Source organism: Centropristis striata, chromosome 4 (assembly GCF_030273125.1).
Source record: "Centropristis striata isolate RG_2023a ecotype Rhode Island chromosome 4, C.striata_1.0, whole genome shotgun sequence".
Lineage (NCBI taxonomy): Eukaryota > Metazoa > Chordata > Actinopteri > Perciformes > Serranidae > Centropristis > Centropristis striata.
The window spans coordinates 23,840,443-23,859,248 of NC_081520.1; the positions used below are offsets into that span (position 1 = coordinate 23,840,443).

The 18,806-nt window shown below is 39.5% G+C and overlaps 2 protein-coding genes across 2 annotated transcripts; both read left to right on the forward strand.

Annotated features, from left to right (window-relative positions):
- Positions 1-348: 348 nt before the first annotated feature.
- Positions 349-5,155, forward strand: LOC131970224 (N-lysine methyltransferase KMT5A-A-like). The gene is made up of 5 exons (XM_059331565.1): positions 349-412; positions 2,737-2,852; positions 3,634-3,790; positions 4,008-4,200; positions 4,493-5,155. The coding sequence occupies exons 2-5, from the start codon at positions 2,741-2,743 to the stop codon at positions 4,649-4,651; spliced, it is 621 nt and encodes a 206-aa protein (XP_059187548.1). The 5' UTR covers positions 349-412; positions 2,737-2,740; the 3' UTR covers positions 4,652-5,155.
- A 1,347-nt stretch (positions 5,156-6,502) lies between these two features.
- Positions 6,503-17,942, forward strand: LOC131970221 (uncharacterized). The gene is made up of 9 exons (XM_059331563.1): positions 6,503-7,087; positions 9,722-9,859; positions 9,991-10,089; positions 10,468-10,617; positions 10,738-10,863; positions 14,022-14,063; positions 14,455-14,562; positions 14,988-15,092; positions 16,805-17,942. Exons 1-9 carry the CDS (start codon positions 6,965-6,967, stop codon positions 16,856-16,858), a joined length of 945 nt encoding a protein of 314 aa, XP_059187546.1. The 5' UTR covers positions 6,503-6,964; the 3' UTR covers positions 16,859-17,942.
- Positions 17,943-18,806: the final 864 nt, after the last annotated feature.

Below are 18,806 nucleotides of genomic sequence, written 5' to 3' on the forward strand. Positions count from 1 at the left end.
ATTAATTAATTTAAAAAAATTAGCAACCTGTTGCTAATTTTTTAAAATTAGTTAATTAAAAAAAAAATTATTAATTAATTTTATTTTTTTTTAAATTAGCAACAGGTTGCTTATTTTAGATGCTAAAACAGCTATAGGTAGAAAGCGTTGTTCCCCAGATAACAATATAAAAGACCGTTTCTGTTATCTTAGGCTAATTAGCTGCTAACCCATGTGCTAACCATTAGCTTTGGAGACGCTAGCGCTTTTAGCGGAAGTATCGTCCGTCCGATGACGGAATCCGGTGGAACACATGGCTAATTAACCTGGCGAATATTCATGAGGCGGCGGAGCGCGAGACGCTGGGTGGAAGACAGAGTTGGAATACAAGCGAGGAGTTTCAATGTGCTGTGGTGAACAGATGTCTGGTAAGGTACGTCATAAATGTGTTGTTGCCAATGGAAATGCTCGTCTCGTAGCTACTTATTTTATGGAAGGTGCGATACGGAGTACGGTAGCAACTGTTGCTAAGGGCGATCATCCGGTGACTTACAGCTAAGGGCTAACAGCGTTCAGCGCAGGCTTTAAGGGGGACATGAGCACACGGAACGTCATGTTGTTGTCGTCAAAAACGTCACATAATCATTGTAAAAACAAACTTAATTGTTCGGTTACGTTATATGCCTCGCGGTAGGCACGGGCCCGGTCAGTGAAGCTACCTGTCACCCGAGGCTTGGGCCCAGGGTCGCTACCTGTGGTTCGCGGCCCAGGCCTTGTCAGAGAAAGAGCTGCGATAGGCTCGGCTAGATCAGTCACAGTGACATTCCGGTGTAACTTTAACCCATGGTCCGATGCACCGCAACACCGAGTTAGAGATGAAGTCTGCTAACCGCGAGCTTCTCTAGTTGTAGTAACTTTAGCCCTCTATGGTACGCATTATGATCCCAGTTGGTAAAAATGTTTTGTGTGTTTTTGTCGTCTTAAAATAGTAAAAATAAACATAATCAAGAGAAATTTTTAAAAAATATTATTTTTTAAAAATCTTTTATTGTGAAAAGTAATGAAAACAAGAGAGTTTTGTTTAAAATTGTAATAACATCTATTTAAAAATTCATTTTGTACTCTGAACAATCCCCAGTAGCTTGAACAGTTAAGAATGCATCTCATTTGAAAGTAAAAACTATTTAAAAATAAATTTTTTCATCATTTAATCCGAATTTTTGTGCCGTATGAGTAATTGTTTTGATTGTTGATGGCTGTCTTTGCCTTACTGTTTGTTCATCTTCACTACCATCTACTGGGAGGGCTAGATTTACTTTTCTTCTGTGAGGAACCATAAAATATTGTTGCATTCATTCTGTAAATCTAAGAAAGATGTGTCAAATATCATCATATGCAATGCGGAAATGACGCACAAAGTGCATTATTATAGTAGACTATAGAAAATCATCGTACACTAATGCAATTGCTATTACTACAACTAACAGTCAAATGTGTATCTGTCAAATTGATGGACCTGAAAAAATACCTAAATGATTCTACATGGTTGTGGAGCCTGAGTCCATAAAGTTTACATCATGCTTTTGAACAACGGGCCTATAACTAAATACGAAATGTTATCAACATACCAGGCTAGCAATTCATAATGGTACGGTGTTGCCATATGGCAACGTACACATTTTTAACATTTTATATTATTTAATAATCAAGTACAATGCAATAAACTACAGAATAATGAACTTAACTAACTTATCACAGAGTATATATTTTTTTCCCTGTTGAAAAATGTCATTAAAACACTTTTTTTGATGTTTTTTGAGGAGTCAAATGGCGAGGTTCCTCCCTGTGAAAACATCTACAGAAAAGGGGTTCAAAACGGCCTCCAGAAATTCAAGTGACAAATTTAAACAATGCTATTAGTTTAATTTGAATCCCACCCCTCTTTTAATGCATTGCATCATAACTGGGGATGCATCGTCTTTATGTAGAAGGCTTAAAATGGGTTTGTTGCCATATGCCAATGTGGTACCATCTAGGGTTAGCAATGGCCGCACCATAACAATATGTAAAAAAAGTATACGGATCCACTAGCCACCAATCAAAAAGCCACTTATAGCTTTAAATAATGCTCAGAACAGCACCAAGCGTCATCAACAGTACAAACAGGGTCCCAGCACATAATACGAGGCATCAAACATCTGTTAGCTTAGCCTGATTTCTATTGAAATGAGACGAAAACAACTCACCCACTTTGCTCCAGTTATACGCTATGCAGCAACTTTGTGTCATCATGGAGTCCAGGCACTGACAACACACACTGAGGCCGACTGGCAGTACACACATCTGGTTTCAGAGGCCACCGACAGGCACTGACCAACACACTGCCCACTTGATTCCCCCAGCTCCAGCATTTAGACTCAACCGGCTCTCTTCCTCTGTCACTTTTAGCCTCCATTTCCTTCAGCTTGTCTTCAGTAAAGTGGGTCTCAAACTGATAGTGGTGCCCATGGATTTGAAACCCTGAACCCTGTTTGTACTGTTGATGACGTTTGGTGCTGTTCTGGGCATTATTTATGGCTATAAGTGGCTGTTTGATTGGTGGCTAGTGGATCCGTATACTGCGCTGTTTGTGCGGTCATTGCTAAAGTAGCAACTAGAGAAGCTAGCGGTTAGCAGACTTCATCTCTTGGGGAGTGAATGAGCAATCTGTTTTCTCATGCTGCACAGCTGTTTAATGTCATAAAAATATTTTCACAGAGCAATGACATCCAAAAGGAAGGCCCGGATAAAGCCTGTTGAAGATGCAATCTCATATATTCTGTCAGCTGGAGACAAGCCATGGTTTGCAGTGAGATTTATCAATAATATCAAAGGTATGACCTCTAGTGCTTTCAGTAGCTGCAAATTACAGCCACACATTTTTAGATACTATTCATTATTAACATTCTTCATTCAGAAGATATCTTATAGAAATAAGTGGCTTCAATCGTCTGTCTTGTTTAAATCCAATGTGTTTAGGTATACAGTAGGTGTGTATAAATGAGCCTGATTTCCATAAGAGAAGTTTCAGGTACACACTGGTATAATCAAATATACAAATGTAAAGTTATTTATTTTATTTCTGCTGTATGTAAAGTGTCCAGCACATTCAAGTATTATTAAGGTAAGTGCTGGACCAATAGAAGACTGTAATGAAAATGTCAAACTTTTTTGCATATTCAATAGTAACATTTAAGTTAATGCATAGAAGTAGTTACATAAACGGAGAACCAGAGTACAGGCTTGTAGCTCATGTAGTTGTCACATGATGGTCCCTGTTAAACAGAAAACCTTCATATTTAAAAAGTCATGTCACATTTTAGACAATTTTAGAATGACAATTATACAGAGAACAAAAGTACACAATGATATTCATGCATTCAATCTGGCCTATAACTAGATAAGGTCATCTCTTTATTTGAGATAGTATGTTCCAGAGCATTTAGAGAATTAAATCAAGCTCACAGGTCTTCCCAAAGGAGGGAGATGACATATTGATCTGGGGTCAGCTCATGGGAGCTAAAGAGTACAGACTTTTTTTAATGCTGTATGAGAAAAGTTAAGGCAACTTGGTGTGACTTTTATGTAAGTTTATTTCATTCTGTGTCATTATAGGAAGAGGAGTGTTTGCTACCGAACCAATCGAGCAAGGTTCTTTTGTGTTGGAGTACAGGGGTGAATTCATATCAGCAGAAGAATGCAGATCAAGGAACTACTCAGAGACACAGAGTACATTTCTGTATGACTTTGATTGGCAGAAACGCCAGTGGTGGTAAGAAGGCCTTTATGAGATGTATTTTTAGTAGCAATTAGGGGATTCTTGACTGCCCTGAAACAGACCTGAAACGTGCTTAAATATTTGATGAACAAATGAGTGAAATATCACACCTAATGTACTTTAAATCTCAAGTGGCTCTTCTAACAAAACTATGAAGATATATTTTAGAAAGTTTATATGTATTTGATGTATTGTTTTTGTTTATTTTTAGTATTGATGCATCAAAGGAAGACGGCTCCCTTGGAAGATTAGTGAACGACGACCACAAATCTCCGAACTGCGTCATGAAAAAAGTTATAGTGAACAACAGGCCCCATTTGTGTCTGTTTGCTGTGAGGAACATCGAAGTAGGGACTGAACTTGATTACAACTATGGTGATTCAAAATGGCCATGGCGTCAAAAGGTGATGATGATCATGCATTGGTTACACTACATGATTGTTAAAGATGTTAGTTTAATTTCCCACAACTTGAAATGAAATGTCATTATTATTATCAGTATTATTATTATTGTTATTATTATTATTATATAAAAGGCATCATTAGGTCAGGTGTTTTGAGGACATGAAGAGTAATTAAACATAGTAGTAGAGTGAGCAAACTTATGTGATCTGTAAGTATTTCCCAACTCATGCTTCCTGTCAGAGCTGACTGTCTTCTTCTTTTATGTCTAAACACTGGATGACATCCAAGCAGGCTCCAGCAGCAGAAGAAGAGATGGCTGTTGATCTGTCCTCCAAGGTTTATGGTGAAGATGATGATGATGATGCTGGTGAAGATGATGCCCCAAAGGTAATGGAAAAAATGAATGTGATTGAGTTCTTCATAAAGTGCACTGATAACTTGACACATTAGATTCTATTTGATCTCCATTTAGCTAACTGGTTTCACACACACGAGGTTCAGGTCATGTCTTAATGGGGCCCTGTTAGATACTCTTCCTTCAAAAGGGTTTTCCAACTTTTCTCTTCCACACACACACACCAAGTTTCAGTTCATGTCCTTACTGGGGCCCTCCGTATGGACCCTTCTATAAGTGATTGTTAACCTACAGGACAACACTTCTCTGCATCCAAACTTAAGTATTTACAATAACAATAATGCACTTTCTGAGCTGCTGCATGATGAAGAAAATATTTTGAAGTGAGATCCCTTTTTAGGCCTCTGTTGGGATGTTAAGATAGGGAGACTTCTAAGAGTGACCCTCGTGGGGCCCTGGATTATAATACCTTTATGATCTATAAGTATTTCCCAACTCATGCTTCCTGTCAGAGCTGACTGTCTTCTTCTTTTATGTCTAAACACTACGTGACATCCAAGCAGGCTCCAGCAGCAGAAGAAGAGATGGCTGTTGATCTGTCCTCCAAGGTTTATGGTGAAGATGATGCTGGTGAAGATGATGCCCCAAAGGTAATGGAAAGAATGAATGTGATTGAGTTCTTCATAAAGTGCACTGATAACTTGACACATTAGTTTCTATTTGATCTCCATTTAACTAACTGGTTTCACACACACAAGGTGCAGGTCATGTCTTAATGGGGCCCTGTTAGATACTCTTCCTTCAAAAGGGTTTTCCAACTTTTCTCTTCCACACACACACACACCAAGTTTCAATTCATGTCCTTACTGGGGCCCTCCGTATGGACCCTTCTATAAGTGATTGTTAACCTACAGGACAACACTTCTCTGCATCCAAACTTAAGTATTTACAATAACAATAATGCACTTTCTGAGCTGCTGCATGATGAAGAAAATATTTTGAAGTGAGATCCCTTTTTAGGCCTCTGTTGGGATGTTAAGATAGGGAGACTTCTAAGAGTGACCCTCGTGGGGCCCTGGATTATAATACCTTTATGATCTATAAGTATTTCCCAACTCATGCTTCCTGTCAGAGCTGACTGTCTTCTTCTTTTATGTCTAAACACTACGTGACATCCAAGCAGGCTCCAGCAGCAGAAGAAGAGATGGCTGTTGATCTGTCCTCCAAGGTTTATGGTGAAGATGATGATGATGCTGGTGAAGATGATGCCCCAAAGGTAATGGAAAGAATGAATGTGATTGAGTTCTTCATAAAGTGCACTGATAACTTGACACATTAGTTTCTATTTGATCTCCATTTAGCTAACTGGTTTCACACACACGAGGTGCAGGTCATGTCTTAATGGGGCCCTGTTAGATACTCTTCCTTCAAAAGGGTTTTCCAACTTTTCTCTTCCACACACACACACACCAAGTTTCAGTTCATGTCCTTACTGGGGCCCTCCGTATGGACCCTTCTATAAGTGATTGTTAACCTACAGGACAACACTTCTCTGCATCCAAACTTAAGTATTTACAATAACAATAATGCACTTTCTGAGCTGCTGCATGATGAAGAAAATATTTTGAAGTGAGATCCCTTTTTAGGCCTCTGTTGGGATGTTAAGATAGGGAGACTTCTAAGAGTGACCCTCGTGGGGCCCTGGATTATAATACCTTTATGATCTATAAGTATTTCCCAACTCATGCTTCCTGTCAGAGCTGACTGTCTTCTTCTTTTATGTCTAAACACTACGTGACATCCAAGCAGGCTCCAGCAGCAGAAGAAGAGATGGCTGTTGATCTGTCCTCCAAGGTTTATGGTGAAGATGATGATGATGATGCTGGTGAAGATGATGCCCCAAAGGTAATGGAAAGAATGAATGTGATTGAGTTCTTCATAAAGTGCACTGATAACTTGACACATTAGTTTCTATTTGATCTCCATTTAGCTAACTGGTTTCACACACACAAGGTGCAGGTCATGTCTTAATGGGGCCCTGTTAGATACTCTTCCTTCAAAAGGGTTTTCCAACTTTTCTCTTCCACACACACACACACCAAGTTTCAGTTCATGTCCTTACTGGGGCCCTCCGTATGGACCCTTCTATAAGTGATTGTTAACCTACAGGACAACACTTCTCTGCATCCAAACTTAAGTATTTACAATAACAATAATGCACTTTCTGAGCTGCTGCATGATGAAGAAAATATTTTGAAGTGAGATCCCTTTTTAGGCCTCTGTTGGGATATTAAGATAGGGAGACTTCTAAGAGTGACCCTCGTGGGGCCCTGGATTATAATACCTTTATGATCTATAAGTATTTCCCAACTCATGCTTCCTGTCAGAGCTGACTGTCTTCTTCTTTTATGTCTAAACACTACGTGACATCCAAGCAGGCTCCAGCAGCAGAAGAAGAGATGGCTGTTGATCTGTCCTCCAAGGTTTATGGTGAAGATGATGATGATGCTGGTGAAGATGATGCCCCAAAGGTAATGGAAAGAATGAATGTGATTGAGTTCTTCATAAAGTGCACTGATAACTTGACACATTAGTTTCTATTTGATCTCCATTTAGCTAACTGGTTTCACACACACGAGGTGCAGGTCATGTCTTAATGGGGCCCTGTTAGATACTCTTCCTTCAAAAGGGTTTTCCAACTTTTCTCTTCCACACACACACACACCAAGTTTCAGTTCATGTCCTTACTGGGGCCCTCCGTATGGACCCTTCTATAAGTGATTGTTAACCTACAGGACAACACTTCTCTGCATCCAAACTTAAGTATTTACAATAACAATAATGCACTTTCTGAGCTGCTGCATGATGAAGAAAATATTTTGAAGTGAGATCCCTTTTTAGGCCTCTGTTGGGATGTTAAGATAGGGAGACTTCTAAGAGTGACCCTCATGGGGCCCGTTGTGTGGATCCCCCTTTCTGTTTTTTTTTTCTCCTCAATGGATGACACCTTTCACTTCCAAAGTATCAAGTATCCTTTGGGTTTTCCTGTACTTATTTTACACACAAGAAAACTTTTTAGAAAAAGAACTGTTCAGCCTCTTTTCTGATGTTGGAAGTTTATGAGACTCCTCATAAAAATAGTTGTACTTGCCCAAAAGTTTTAATCTTATCAGTAGTGCTGCACAATATATTGCAAATTTATCGTCATTGCAATATCAACATATGCAATATCCATATCGCAAACAACTGCTTAAACCGTAATATTTTTGTAATATCTGTGTGATGAATTCACCCTCTGCATGACATTGTATTTGGCCAATCAGATGGGGCCATACTGCCCCATAGTCCTGCCCCCAATGTTCATATGTACAGTTGTGCTCATAAGTTTACATACCCTGGCATTTTCCACTTCTTAATTAGAATTTGAACACTGCTGATTGGCATTCTCAACTCCTTGGATATCTTTTTTATATCCCTTTCCTTTTTTATACAGTTCATTTAACTTTTCCCACAGATCCTTTGACAGTTATTTTGCTTTCCCCATGACTCAGAATCCAGAAACATCAGTGCAGCACTGGATGAAAAATGCAAGGGTCTGTAAGGAGTAGGCCTGGGCCGATAATCAATAAATCAATTAATCGCACGATAAATTAAATGAACTCAATAATTTTGCCGCCCTCGATATATCGCCATGCGCATGCGTGTTTGTTTTCCTCGTCTGTTGCCTCCAAGCAGGCTGGATGACAAGAGGGTTCACTCTGTGCTGGATCTCAGCACCTGGGCGCTTTTGTTCCATAGCAGAATGAGCGGAGTGAACCCTCCTGTCAGTCATCCAGTCTCTTTGTCTCTGTGGGGAAGGCTGGGCCGCTAGCATTGGCTACACACAGAGTGCAGCAGGTGAGCCTCGTGCGGAGCAACGCAAGGAAAAAAGATGATTGCAAAGCCCAATGCCACAGCCCCGGTGTGGGAATATGTCGGTTTCAAACCGAATGAAAAAGGTGAGCCCATCAACACACGGACGAGCCTGTATAAATCCAATCCCCTTTATTTGTAGAGCACATTTAAACAACACAAACGTCTCCAAAGTGCTGTACATAAAATCAACAATAAAACAAACAATTCCATATACCAATCAGCAATAAATAATAAGTGTATAAATCTAAAATGATGCCATAAATAAAACAATACAATCAAATAGATAAACATAGTAAAATAAAATAAAAGACGCAGTTAAAAGTAGTAAAATAAATAAAAGCAGAATGCCGAATTTGTTCAAAAGTGGTGGCAACAAAAAAAGCCACCACAACAAACTTGCATGCCCATCTAAAGCAGAACCACCCGACCCAGTTTTCCCAGCTGGGGAAAAAAACTGCACCTGGAGATGCAGAGCCTTCGTCCCGACAGTCAACACTGGTCGACAAAGTAAATATAAACGCTGTGCGCTCACAGAAAGTGGAGTTTGCTACATCGCAAAATAAATGCTGCCCTTTAAAAAAAAAAAAAAAATGTTTGTTTTATTTATTTAGGATATTTAAACGTTCTTAAAATTACAATTACAATGGTGAAAAACACTGAGAAATAAAAGTGTATTGTATTTGAAAGGGTGTGCATTATTATGATATATTATCATGTTGACAATAATATCGTTTATCGGCAATAATTTGTGGGACAATATATCGTCCAGCAAAATTTGTTATCGTCCCAGGCCTAGTAAGGAGTCCAGAAACTCACTGACTTTTTTGTACACACACACTGATTACAAGCAAACAGATCACAGGTGAGGATGGTTACCTTTAGTAGCCATTCAAACCCGTTTGTGTCAACTTATGTGCTCATTATCAGGCCAAAATCTCCATAGTATGTAAATATTTGATCAGGGTCATTTGGGTAGTTTCTGTTGTCATTATGATTTAAAACGATTTAAAACACAGTTGTTTGACAATAAATAGCTTCACCCAACAACTAAACATGAGTGAAAAAAAAGTTTTTCTCTTTTCTAATTACCTGAGCCTCATAACAAATAACTGCTTATCACAAACACTGATGCTAACAGCCTAGCACTGATAGTGAAAAATGTACAGTCTGCTTGTGGTAACTGCACCACAGTGTCTATATGAGATGGTATGCTCAACCTCTCTGATTATTTTGTCTTTAATGATGTTTAGGAATTTGCTATCAGAGGATCATGCCTGGTGGATTATTCTGACACTGATGGAACCGATGAGGATTGTTTAAATGATCAGCCATTGGCTCCACGCTGTGATGAAGGTGTTCCAAAGTTGAGAAGGACGAAAAGCATTTGGGTATGCCCCTGACACTTTAAATATCAATAATTTATTGATCAGTCATTTACCCCTGTAATCTGTTCTCTGTAATTGATTTTGATAAATGTAAACTAAAATGTATAACCACGCCATAACATAACACTCTGCAGATGAAAAAAGTTCCAGATTTTTCTGATGCCCTCTACGACAGTGATGACAGTACAGAGGGCCCTTCAGCTCAGTCCAAGTCTGAGATGGCTTTACAAAGAGTGAGTGGAGACTGTTAGCATCCTGAAAGCCTGTCAGTAAAAGAGGTATTCAGTTTAGAAGATGTTAACCTTTAAGAGATGATACAGAGCAATAACAAACTACTCTGTCAGACATACATATAACTTGTCAGATAGTCATGATTACATGTCTTTTGCTCTTGTTGGTGAGTTTGGTGCTGTTGTTTTTTTGTTGGTGCTGCCATTTTAGTTGTTAATATCTTTCTTGCTTTCATTCATATTTTCTAAAACATTTCTGTATATTTCTGCAAAACCTCAACATTTGACAAACAAATTGGGATATATTTAGTCCATTTTTGTGACATAACTAGAGTATAAACAAAACGAGATAACCTTCACCTGACACAACTCTCTTTGTAGATGCATACATTAGAAGATTTCTGTCAACCTGTCAGTGATTCAGATGAGAGTATTGTGGAAGAAACCGATTTTGAGGATTCCACAAAGGATGATTCCACTGAGCAATCAGACATTGAAGTTCTTCCAAAGCTGTGGACAAAAATCATTCAGGTATGACTCTGGCACTTTAAATGCCACTAACTAAGTGACAGACCTTTCCCCTCTAAATCTGTCAACTGTTATTCATTTTGATGGTTTCTGAAAAAGGATGACCACACACTCTTTTTACAGATGAAAAACGTACCAGATTATTCTGATGCCCTCTATCATTCAAGTGATGACAGTGCAGAGGATCCATCTACTTGGTCTAAGTCTGAGATGTCTTCACAAAGGCGAAGGAGAAGCTGCTTCCGTCCTGTAAGTCTTGTAACTACTTTTTCTGAGTAATCACTTTGAGGGTTGTCCCCCCCCACTTAAATTCTAGACATGCATATAGATGATTCAGTCATCACTATCATCAATGAGCCTGTCTGTTGATCTTGTAAATTTGGCTTCCTTAGTCTGATGTAACTTAACAGTATTTCTCTTAACATGTGATTTTACTAGACTGAAAGCACCCCAAATTTTTCTCATACCACTCTAAATGCACGTAATTTTAACATGTATTAAACTGCCTAGACTGCTATGCATTTTAATCATATTTAGTATAAGGGAAGAGGAACTTGAGTTATTAATTTAGGTTTTCTTTATCTTCTCAAGATGCAAGGAATTATTGCAGGATCAGATGCCTCAAGTGTAGATCAAGATAGTGGAGAGGAGTATAATCCAGGTCTCATGGAAGAGAGCACAGACAGTGAGTGCAGCTTGGAAATACCCATGGTAAATACTAAGGATAGGCCCAAGTCCTCCAGTCTGAGTCAGTCCAAGTCCTCCAAGTCCTCCTGTCTGAGTCAGTCCAAGTCCTCCTGTCTGAGTCAGTCCAAGTCCTCCAGTCTGAGTCAGTCCAAGTCCTCCAAGTCCTCCAGTCTGAGTCGGTCCAAGTCTTCCTGTCTGAGTCAGTCCAAGTCCTCCAAGTCCTCCTGTCTGAGTCAGTCCAAGTCCTCCTGTCTAAGTCAGTCCAAGTCCTCCAGTCTGAGTCAGTCCAAGTCCTCTAAGTCCTCCAGTCTGAGTCAGTCCAAGTCCTCCAGTCTGAGTCAGTCCAAGTCCTCCAGTCTGAGTCAGTCCAAGTCCTCCAGTCTGAGTCAGTCCAAGTCCTCCAAGTCCTCCAGTCTGAGTCAGTCCAAGTCCTCCAGTCAGTCTAAGTCCTCCAGTCTGAGTCAGTCCAAGTCCTCCAAGTCCTCCAGTCTGAGTCAGTCCAAGTCCTCCAAGTCCTCCAGTCTGAGTCAGTCCAAGTCCTCCAGTCTGAGTCAGTCCAAGTCCTCCAGTCAGTCTAAGTCCTCCAGTCTGAGTCAGTCCAAGTCCTCCAAGTCCTCCAGTCTGAGTCAGTCCAAGTCCTCCAAGTCCTCCAGTCTGAGTCAGTCCAAGTCCTCCAGTCTGAGTCAGTCCAAGTCCTCCAGTCTGAGTCAATTTGAGTCTTCCAGTCAAAGCAGCTTTGAAATAAACGATGGTTCTGCTGAAAGCACTTGTATGAATGAAGAGACGTTGGGGCAAACTTGTATTGATGAGCATGATGTCTTTGTCAATCCAGCTATGAAGAAGGAGGATGGTTCAAGACTGTATAACAAGAAGCATCACTGCTTTTATTGTAAAAAGATAGTTCAAAAAATGTCAAAACATTTGTTACGTATGCACAGTGATGAAATAGATGTTTCAAAAGCATTCAGTTTTCAAAAAAACTCAAAAGAAAGACGACTGCACTTAGATTTAATCAGAAACAAAGGAAATTTTGAACATAACAGAGACGTTTTGGAGAGCCAGAAAGGAAAGCTGATCCCATTCAGGCAGCCAAAGGAAAAGACTGAGGGACAAAAATTTCTACATTGTGTGTACTGCTACGGACTGTTTAAAAAAAGAGTCATGTGGCGCCATTTTCAGTTTTGCAAGCTCAACCCTCAGGACAAGACAATGGACAAGGGACAAGGTAAAACAAGGGCACAGACATTGTGTGCCTTTGCCGAACCAGCTCCTCCTGGATTTAGTGATGCATACTGGAAGTTCTTGAATAATATGAATCAAGACAAGATTGCCATAGCTGTAAAGAAAGACCGCTACCTTCTGGAGTACGGCTACAGACTGTTTAAGAAGAACGAAAGGGTAATCAGCCAACACCAGTACATTCGACAAAAGCTGAGGGAACTTGGCAGGCTGATGCTGGCAGCAAAAAAAGTTGCACCAGTGAACACTATAGAAGAACTTATAAAACCTGAAAAGTATTCTCATGTTGTCACTGCTGCAAGATGCTTAGCTGGATTCAGTGATGAAACGGGCAAATATAAATGTCCATCACTGGCTCGCAAAGTTGGACACAGCTTGCATGCTTTGGCTATGTTTAAGAAATCTGAAGGATTGAAGGCAAGAGATAAAGGAACAGTCCAAGATGCTGAGGAATTTGCACAGCTATACCAAGAAAGCTGGAAATTTGACATTGCAAGCCAAGCACTGATTCAGCTCAACCAGTCCAAGTGGAATTCCCCACAACTCCTACCATTCACGCAGGATGTCCAAAGTCTTAATTCCCAGCTGTCTGAAAAACAACAGCAACACTTAGATGACCTGAAAGAAGATGCTTCCCCCTCAAACTGGAAAGACCTGGCTAAAGTGACCCTGGCACAAGTTATCCTCTTCAACCGCCGTAGAGAAGGAGAGGTATCCAAAATGTCTTTGTCTGTGTACTTGTCAAGAGACCTATCAGAAACGCATGAAGACGTTAACTTGGCCCTGACAGAACTTGAGCAGAAGCTTTGCAAACATTTTGTCCGGATAACCGTCGTTGGAAAGAGAGGAAGGAAAGTTCCTGTTCTCCTCACTCCACTCATGAAGGAATGTCTTGATACTCTGGTCGAGAGGCGAGAAGAATGTGGGGTACTGACTGAAAATGGTTTCTTGTTTGCATTGCCTCATTCTGTCCATCACCTCAGGGGTTCTGACTGCATAAGACAGTTAGTGCATGAATGCAGTGGCATCAAAAATCCCAGAGCTCTGACCTCAACAAAACTCAGGAAACACATTGCAACGCTCTCCACTGTTCTAAATCTGAAGAACACAGAACTTGACCAGTTGGCAGACTTCCTTGGCCATAACATAGATGTACACAGAAAACACTACCGCCTTCCAGAGGGGACCCTCCAGCTTGCCAAAATAAGCAAAGTCCTCCTGGCATTGGAGCAGGGAAAGCTAGGAAAGTACAAAGGAAAGAGCCTGGATGAAATTCACATTGATCCAAATGGTACTTAGTCATATATATTTTTATTTATTTACATATATTTTAATGGAGTTTGACTAACAGTTCAATTCAACTATTTAATCAGTCTAGCTATTTATGTTCCCCTTGTTGTACTCTTGATTGTCAGAGGTAGATCACTACACTTTCAGCTGTCCAGCTCATTCATACAGTATTTTGTCAAATCACATTTCAGAGGCTGTTGAAATTGAAGATTGTTCACAAGAGGATATCGAAGGTATGTTTGAAGCATTTTGACACTGGTTCTGAATTATCAGTCATTGGATTTGAATATTTGGGTCTAAATCTTCTTTGGCTGTACAATGACAGCAGCAAAAGGTTCCCCTACGTAAATTATTGCCATTGCATATTTGGAAATAGGGAAAAGTGACGATATCTTATCACACAACGTTTAAAGCTTTCAAATATTCTGTGACTTTATAGACTCAAAAAAAAATTGTATCTGCTATGATTTAATCTGTCAAATTAGAACAGTATGCACAACTTTCTCTGTCACCTTAGATTCACATTATATACTAAATTATCAGAAAGAAAAGGATCAAATGCAGTCAGTTTCTGGAATGCTAGTACTATCTTGTTTATTTATTTAAACTATTTTCTTTTTTCAGATGCAAGTATGGCAGAAGATCAGGGTTCAGAAGATGAGACCATCACCACACCATCACAAGAAAGCCCCCTTGCCAAAAACCAGAGGAGGAAGTTTGCTAAAAAGAGAGGTCAGCCTCTTAAATGTATTCATGTGTTGTATTATCATGTATTTCCTACTGCAATTTTTGAGGTCTTCCTGTAAGTCTCTTGTGAAGGCTGCAGAGGCTTGTCTGTCTCTGCCTTGATTATCTTGTTTATAGTCCTCACAATCTTGTTCAAGGGTTTCAGTTTAGCACTTGTTGCTCCAAATCACACTGGGTTGTTGAAGAATCAGGCAGGTTCATGGACAAATTCTGCCCATTTTTCTGTTAAAAACGCAGGCACCATGTACAAATTATATACAATCTTTATTACAATTTTATAGTTGTTGCAATGACAAAATTAGGTATGCATGACAAACAAAAATGCAGCCAGCTTACCAAGAGCTACTTCATATTCATATTTTAGTCTATAGCTGTCTCGTTTTTCTGTTTAAACTTTTTTCTCTGACCAGATGCCAGTATACCAGAAGCTCAGGAATCAGAAGACAAGGACAGCACCGCATCCCTACAAGAGAGGACCTCTACAGAAAACCAGAGGAGGTTTTCAAAAAAGAGAGGTACGTTAAGAACACGGCATGTTATTTGGCTGTGTGACAAATAATATGCAAGACAAGCTTACAGCTTTGGTCTCTGCATCATGGCGTCACAGGCTTCATGGCTTTCTAATGACATGATCAAGGTTTTAGGGCTAAGGAGGGGAGATAGACCTAAATATTCATATTTAAAGCTCAGAGAATTGTGGTGGGTTGTGGGATAACTAGGCCTATGTCTGAACAACAAAAATCAAAAAACCAAAACAGAACATGGTCTGCCGCTCATGACAAAGCATGCTCTCTTTCCCTCTCTCGTCGAGCAGCTTCACCTCCCTGGCCCTGCTTGTCGATTCTTTCTGTAAATTAATACAATAAAGACAAATAGTTAGTGCTGAAAGTACTATTTACAATACACGCACAAAAAGTAAGCAAGGCTGAACCATTGTGTTCTGTCAATCTCTCCTCCACCGCTCCGCTCCACTAGTCGGGGCTGCTGCCGCAGCCCCGACTAGTGGCAGGTAGCTGCATGAAATCTTAGAGGCGACCGATAACTGACATTGTGCATGAATCAAGTATTGATAAATAATTTACACGACTAGTAATTCTGGTGCCGACTAGTGAGGGAGGGGAAGTTTAATCGTATAGTCGACTAATCGTGCACATCCCTACTTCTGGTCCAACCATTTTCCCTATTGCACTGCTGGTCATGGCTAATTGCACATTTGTAAGCTATTTTGCACATCTGTCTCAATAACACTCTACCACATTTCTCACCACTCCGTATTTATAATTTATGTCTACTTATATTGATATTTTGCACAGTGTTACACTACTGCGACTGGCGTAGCTTATTTCTATAATATCAGTATAGTACTTTGTTATTTTATATTTTTTTAAATTTATAATCTTTATGTATACATGGCTATTTTCTTATATATTTTGTTTTTTACTGTTGACCTGATCTATCGATCGATTGACAGGGTATGTCCACGTAACTTCATTATTTCATTTATTGCTTTCATTTCTTCTGTCATTTTGTCATTCTATCTCATATTCACAAACACACATACAGGCACAAACTTTGAGAATAAAACTCAACAATCAAGCTTTATGCTGTGTTTTACAGAAATAAGCAAACATCTTGTAATATTCAAACTGCATAACAACAAACAGGGACTTACTGGTCTTGAAAATGATCAGCCCAGCTGTAGCTACTCCTCACTTCACCACGTTTCTGATGCTGTTTTCTGACGTGTTTTCCTCAGCCTGTCCATCAATACATTTGTAGACAGAAACTCCAAAGCTTCTTGTGTGTTGTAGCCCTGTTTTACTTTGGTTGCTAACTTTGTTTGGGTTTGTGGCATGTCTGAAACATATTGTTGATCATGTAATGCAAAGAGCTCTAACAGGCATTTGAACACATTGCGACTGTCTTCAATCACGTTCCTATTTCACCACCACATTTTTCTTTCTTTTTTTATTTCAAGTTTTGTGAGGGAAGAAAACTAATAGATTATCAACCAGGCTTTTAGATTTTGACCAATCATGACACAGAGGTGTGACAGAGACTCTAGAAACATTGCCTGTTGGAGAGAGAGAGGCAGAAACCACACAAATCTTCTTAGCCAATACGTGCAATAAATCACTTGATGTTTCAAATGAGACATTCATGTTCATTGTAGTTACAAGTTAAAGTTCTTATAACTCTGTAACTTGTCCTTTTTTTGCCCATTTAGGTAAACAAACTGTTGTTAAAAGAACCTGGACAACAGAAGAATGTGCTGCAGTAGAACGTAATTTAAAGAAATCAATTCTGATGAACCAAGTCCCAGGGAAGGAGGACTGTCAGCGCTGCATCACTGCAGAACCTGAAGCCCTGAAGAATCGAGACTGGAGGGCAGTGAAATACTTTGTTAAAAATCGAATTTCTTCTCTGCGAAGAAAATTTGAGTGAAAATGTTTCACTTTACAAGGTAATAGACAGGCTTGTAGGAGGAGGTGCTATAATATTTGAGATAGCCCTACTGGAGGCAAAACAAAACATGCAAATGATTTTATATTCACTGAAGTCTCACACATAGGAAGTAGATTCTTGCAATATAACACAGACTGAGCTCAGGTGCCTCAATTTAATTTTCCACTCAGTCTGACTGCAATGATTTCTGATATTATTTAGTGAATATGCTGCAGTATAAATAAATTCAACCACTTTACGTTAAAATGTTGATTCCAGAATCTATTTCATTCATCTGAGACGGAAGAAAATTTAAAACATGTTTGTGCTCTCTTTTACCTCCATTAAGGCCATTTACAATAGTTGACAGGGTTGTCATGTTTTTATGTTATTATGCTATTATGTTGTGTTCTTATCAACACAAGGAGCTGTTGGACTGCTTTCCTGATATCAAAGCTCACTGTAATAATCAGCAGTTGATTCATTTTAAGCAGGTGATTGTTTTTTGATTATCACTGCTCTGTCTACCTAATGTGAGGAGAGGAGATGCAGGATGTAAACCCCTGATGCAGCCTTGCAGTTTTTTTGTTAATAAAAAAACTATAGAAACAACTAATAACTCCATCTAGTTTTTGGTCCCTGCTAAGGTAGAAAGACTTGACATATCTGTGTGTGTGTGCAGGTGGATCCCACAAGTAGCAAATGCTAGAAACATGTCCCATAAGTGACCAAAAAAACTAGCGTAGAGAAAAAACTTTAGAATATGGCTAATCTAAAGTGACTGAAAATTTTTTAAATTTTTTTTAAGCTTGCCTGATTTTTTACAGAGGTCTGGGACCATTGGAAAGGGTGGGCCCCAGAATTGGGTTCAAAACACATGGCCCCAGAAAGGGACAAATACAAGTATGTGTGTGTGTGTGTGTGTGTGTGTGTGTCAGAGAGTGTGTGAGGAACATGACAGCTGCCAGAGACCTCTCAATATAAAGTATTCAGTGACTGATAAAATCTGCACGCTTCTGTTCAGTTTGTCACTTCTACATTTGGAGTCTCACACTGAGACACTGAGAGCCGGAGAGCCTCCAAAACTGACTTCAAGTGAAAAGAAAATTAATTTAAACTGATCTTGCTTTCTTTGCACTATCAGAGCAACATTTACAGCCTGTCCATCTCCACCAGGACCAGATCTTTTATTCTACATTTTTGTAGATCTAAGGATCACTACTAAGCCCACCAATAAATACAGGTCACCATCATTTTCAACTCTCTTTTCCAACCTCATGCTAAACAACATGATACAGGAGGTTCTTAAAGAATCTCTGTGATGAAGGAGTTGTTCCCTCTGGATGTACATGTGACGGAGCACAACTAAATCACCCTTTAAGTCTTTCCTTCATGTGTCTTATCTGCGGTTGAATCCCTGACAGCTAAAAGGTGTCAGACTGACTGGAACACTTCACCTGTTTAAAGCTGCAGCCAGGAGAAGACAAGGACACTTTTATCACTGGTGCTACTTTGCCTCAGTGTGTCACTGTGTGCTCGATCCGACCGATGAAATATGCAACAGCCAGAAACATATCAGAGGGTCAAAGGTTTAAATCCAGCTGGGGAACTCAACAGATGGCTGTCTGGCTGCATTACACAGTGCACATGAATGAAGGAGGAAGCCTGGGAAACAAAAACCTGAAAGCAAACCAGGATTATGGGGATTATAATAAATATTAGCATATGAAGAATATGTAGCTTTATTTGGTGATATAAAGTGATTAAACATGATCCATCACAGA

Excerpts from the sequence above, each read along its gene's own strand:
- LOC131970224 (XM_059331565.1), top strand. The coding sequence starts at position 2,741 with ATGACATCCAAAAGGAAGGCCCGGATAAAGCCTGTTGAAGATGCAATC. Across the intron at positions 2,853-3,633 it reads ATTTATCAATAATATCAAAG|GAAGAGGAGTGTTTGCTACC; the intron begins GTATGACCTCTA and ends GTGTCATTATAG. Across the intron at positions 3,791-4,007 it reads TGGCAGAAACGCCAGTGGTG|TATTGATGCATCAAAGGAAG; the intron begins GTAAGAAGGCCT and ends GTTTATTTTTAG.
- LOC131970221 (XM_059331563.1), top strand. The coding sequence starts at position 6,965 with ATGTCTAAACACTACGTGACATCCAAGCAGGCTCCAGCAGCAGAAGAA. Across the intron at positions 14,064-14,454 it reads TTCACAAGAGGATATCGAAG|ATGCAAGTATGGCAGAAGAT; the intron begins GTATGTTTGAAG and ends TTCTTTTTTCAG. Across the intron at positions 15,093-16,804 it reads GAGGTTTTCAAAAAAGAGAG|GTAAACAAACTGTTGTTAAA; the intron begins GTACGTTAAGAA and ends TTGCCCATTTAG.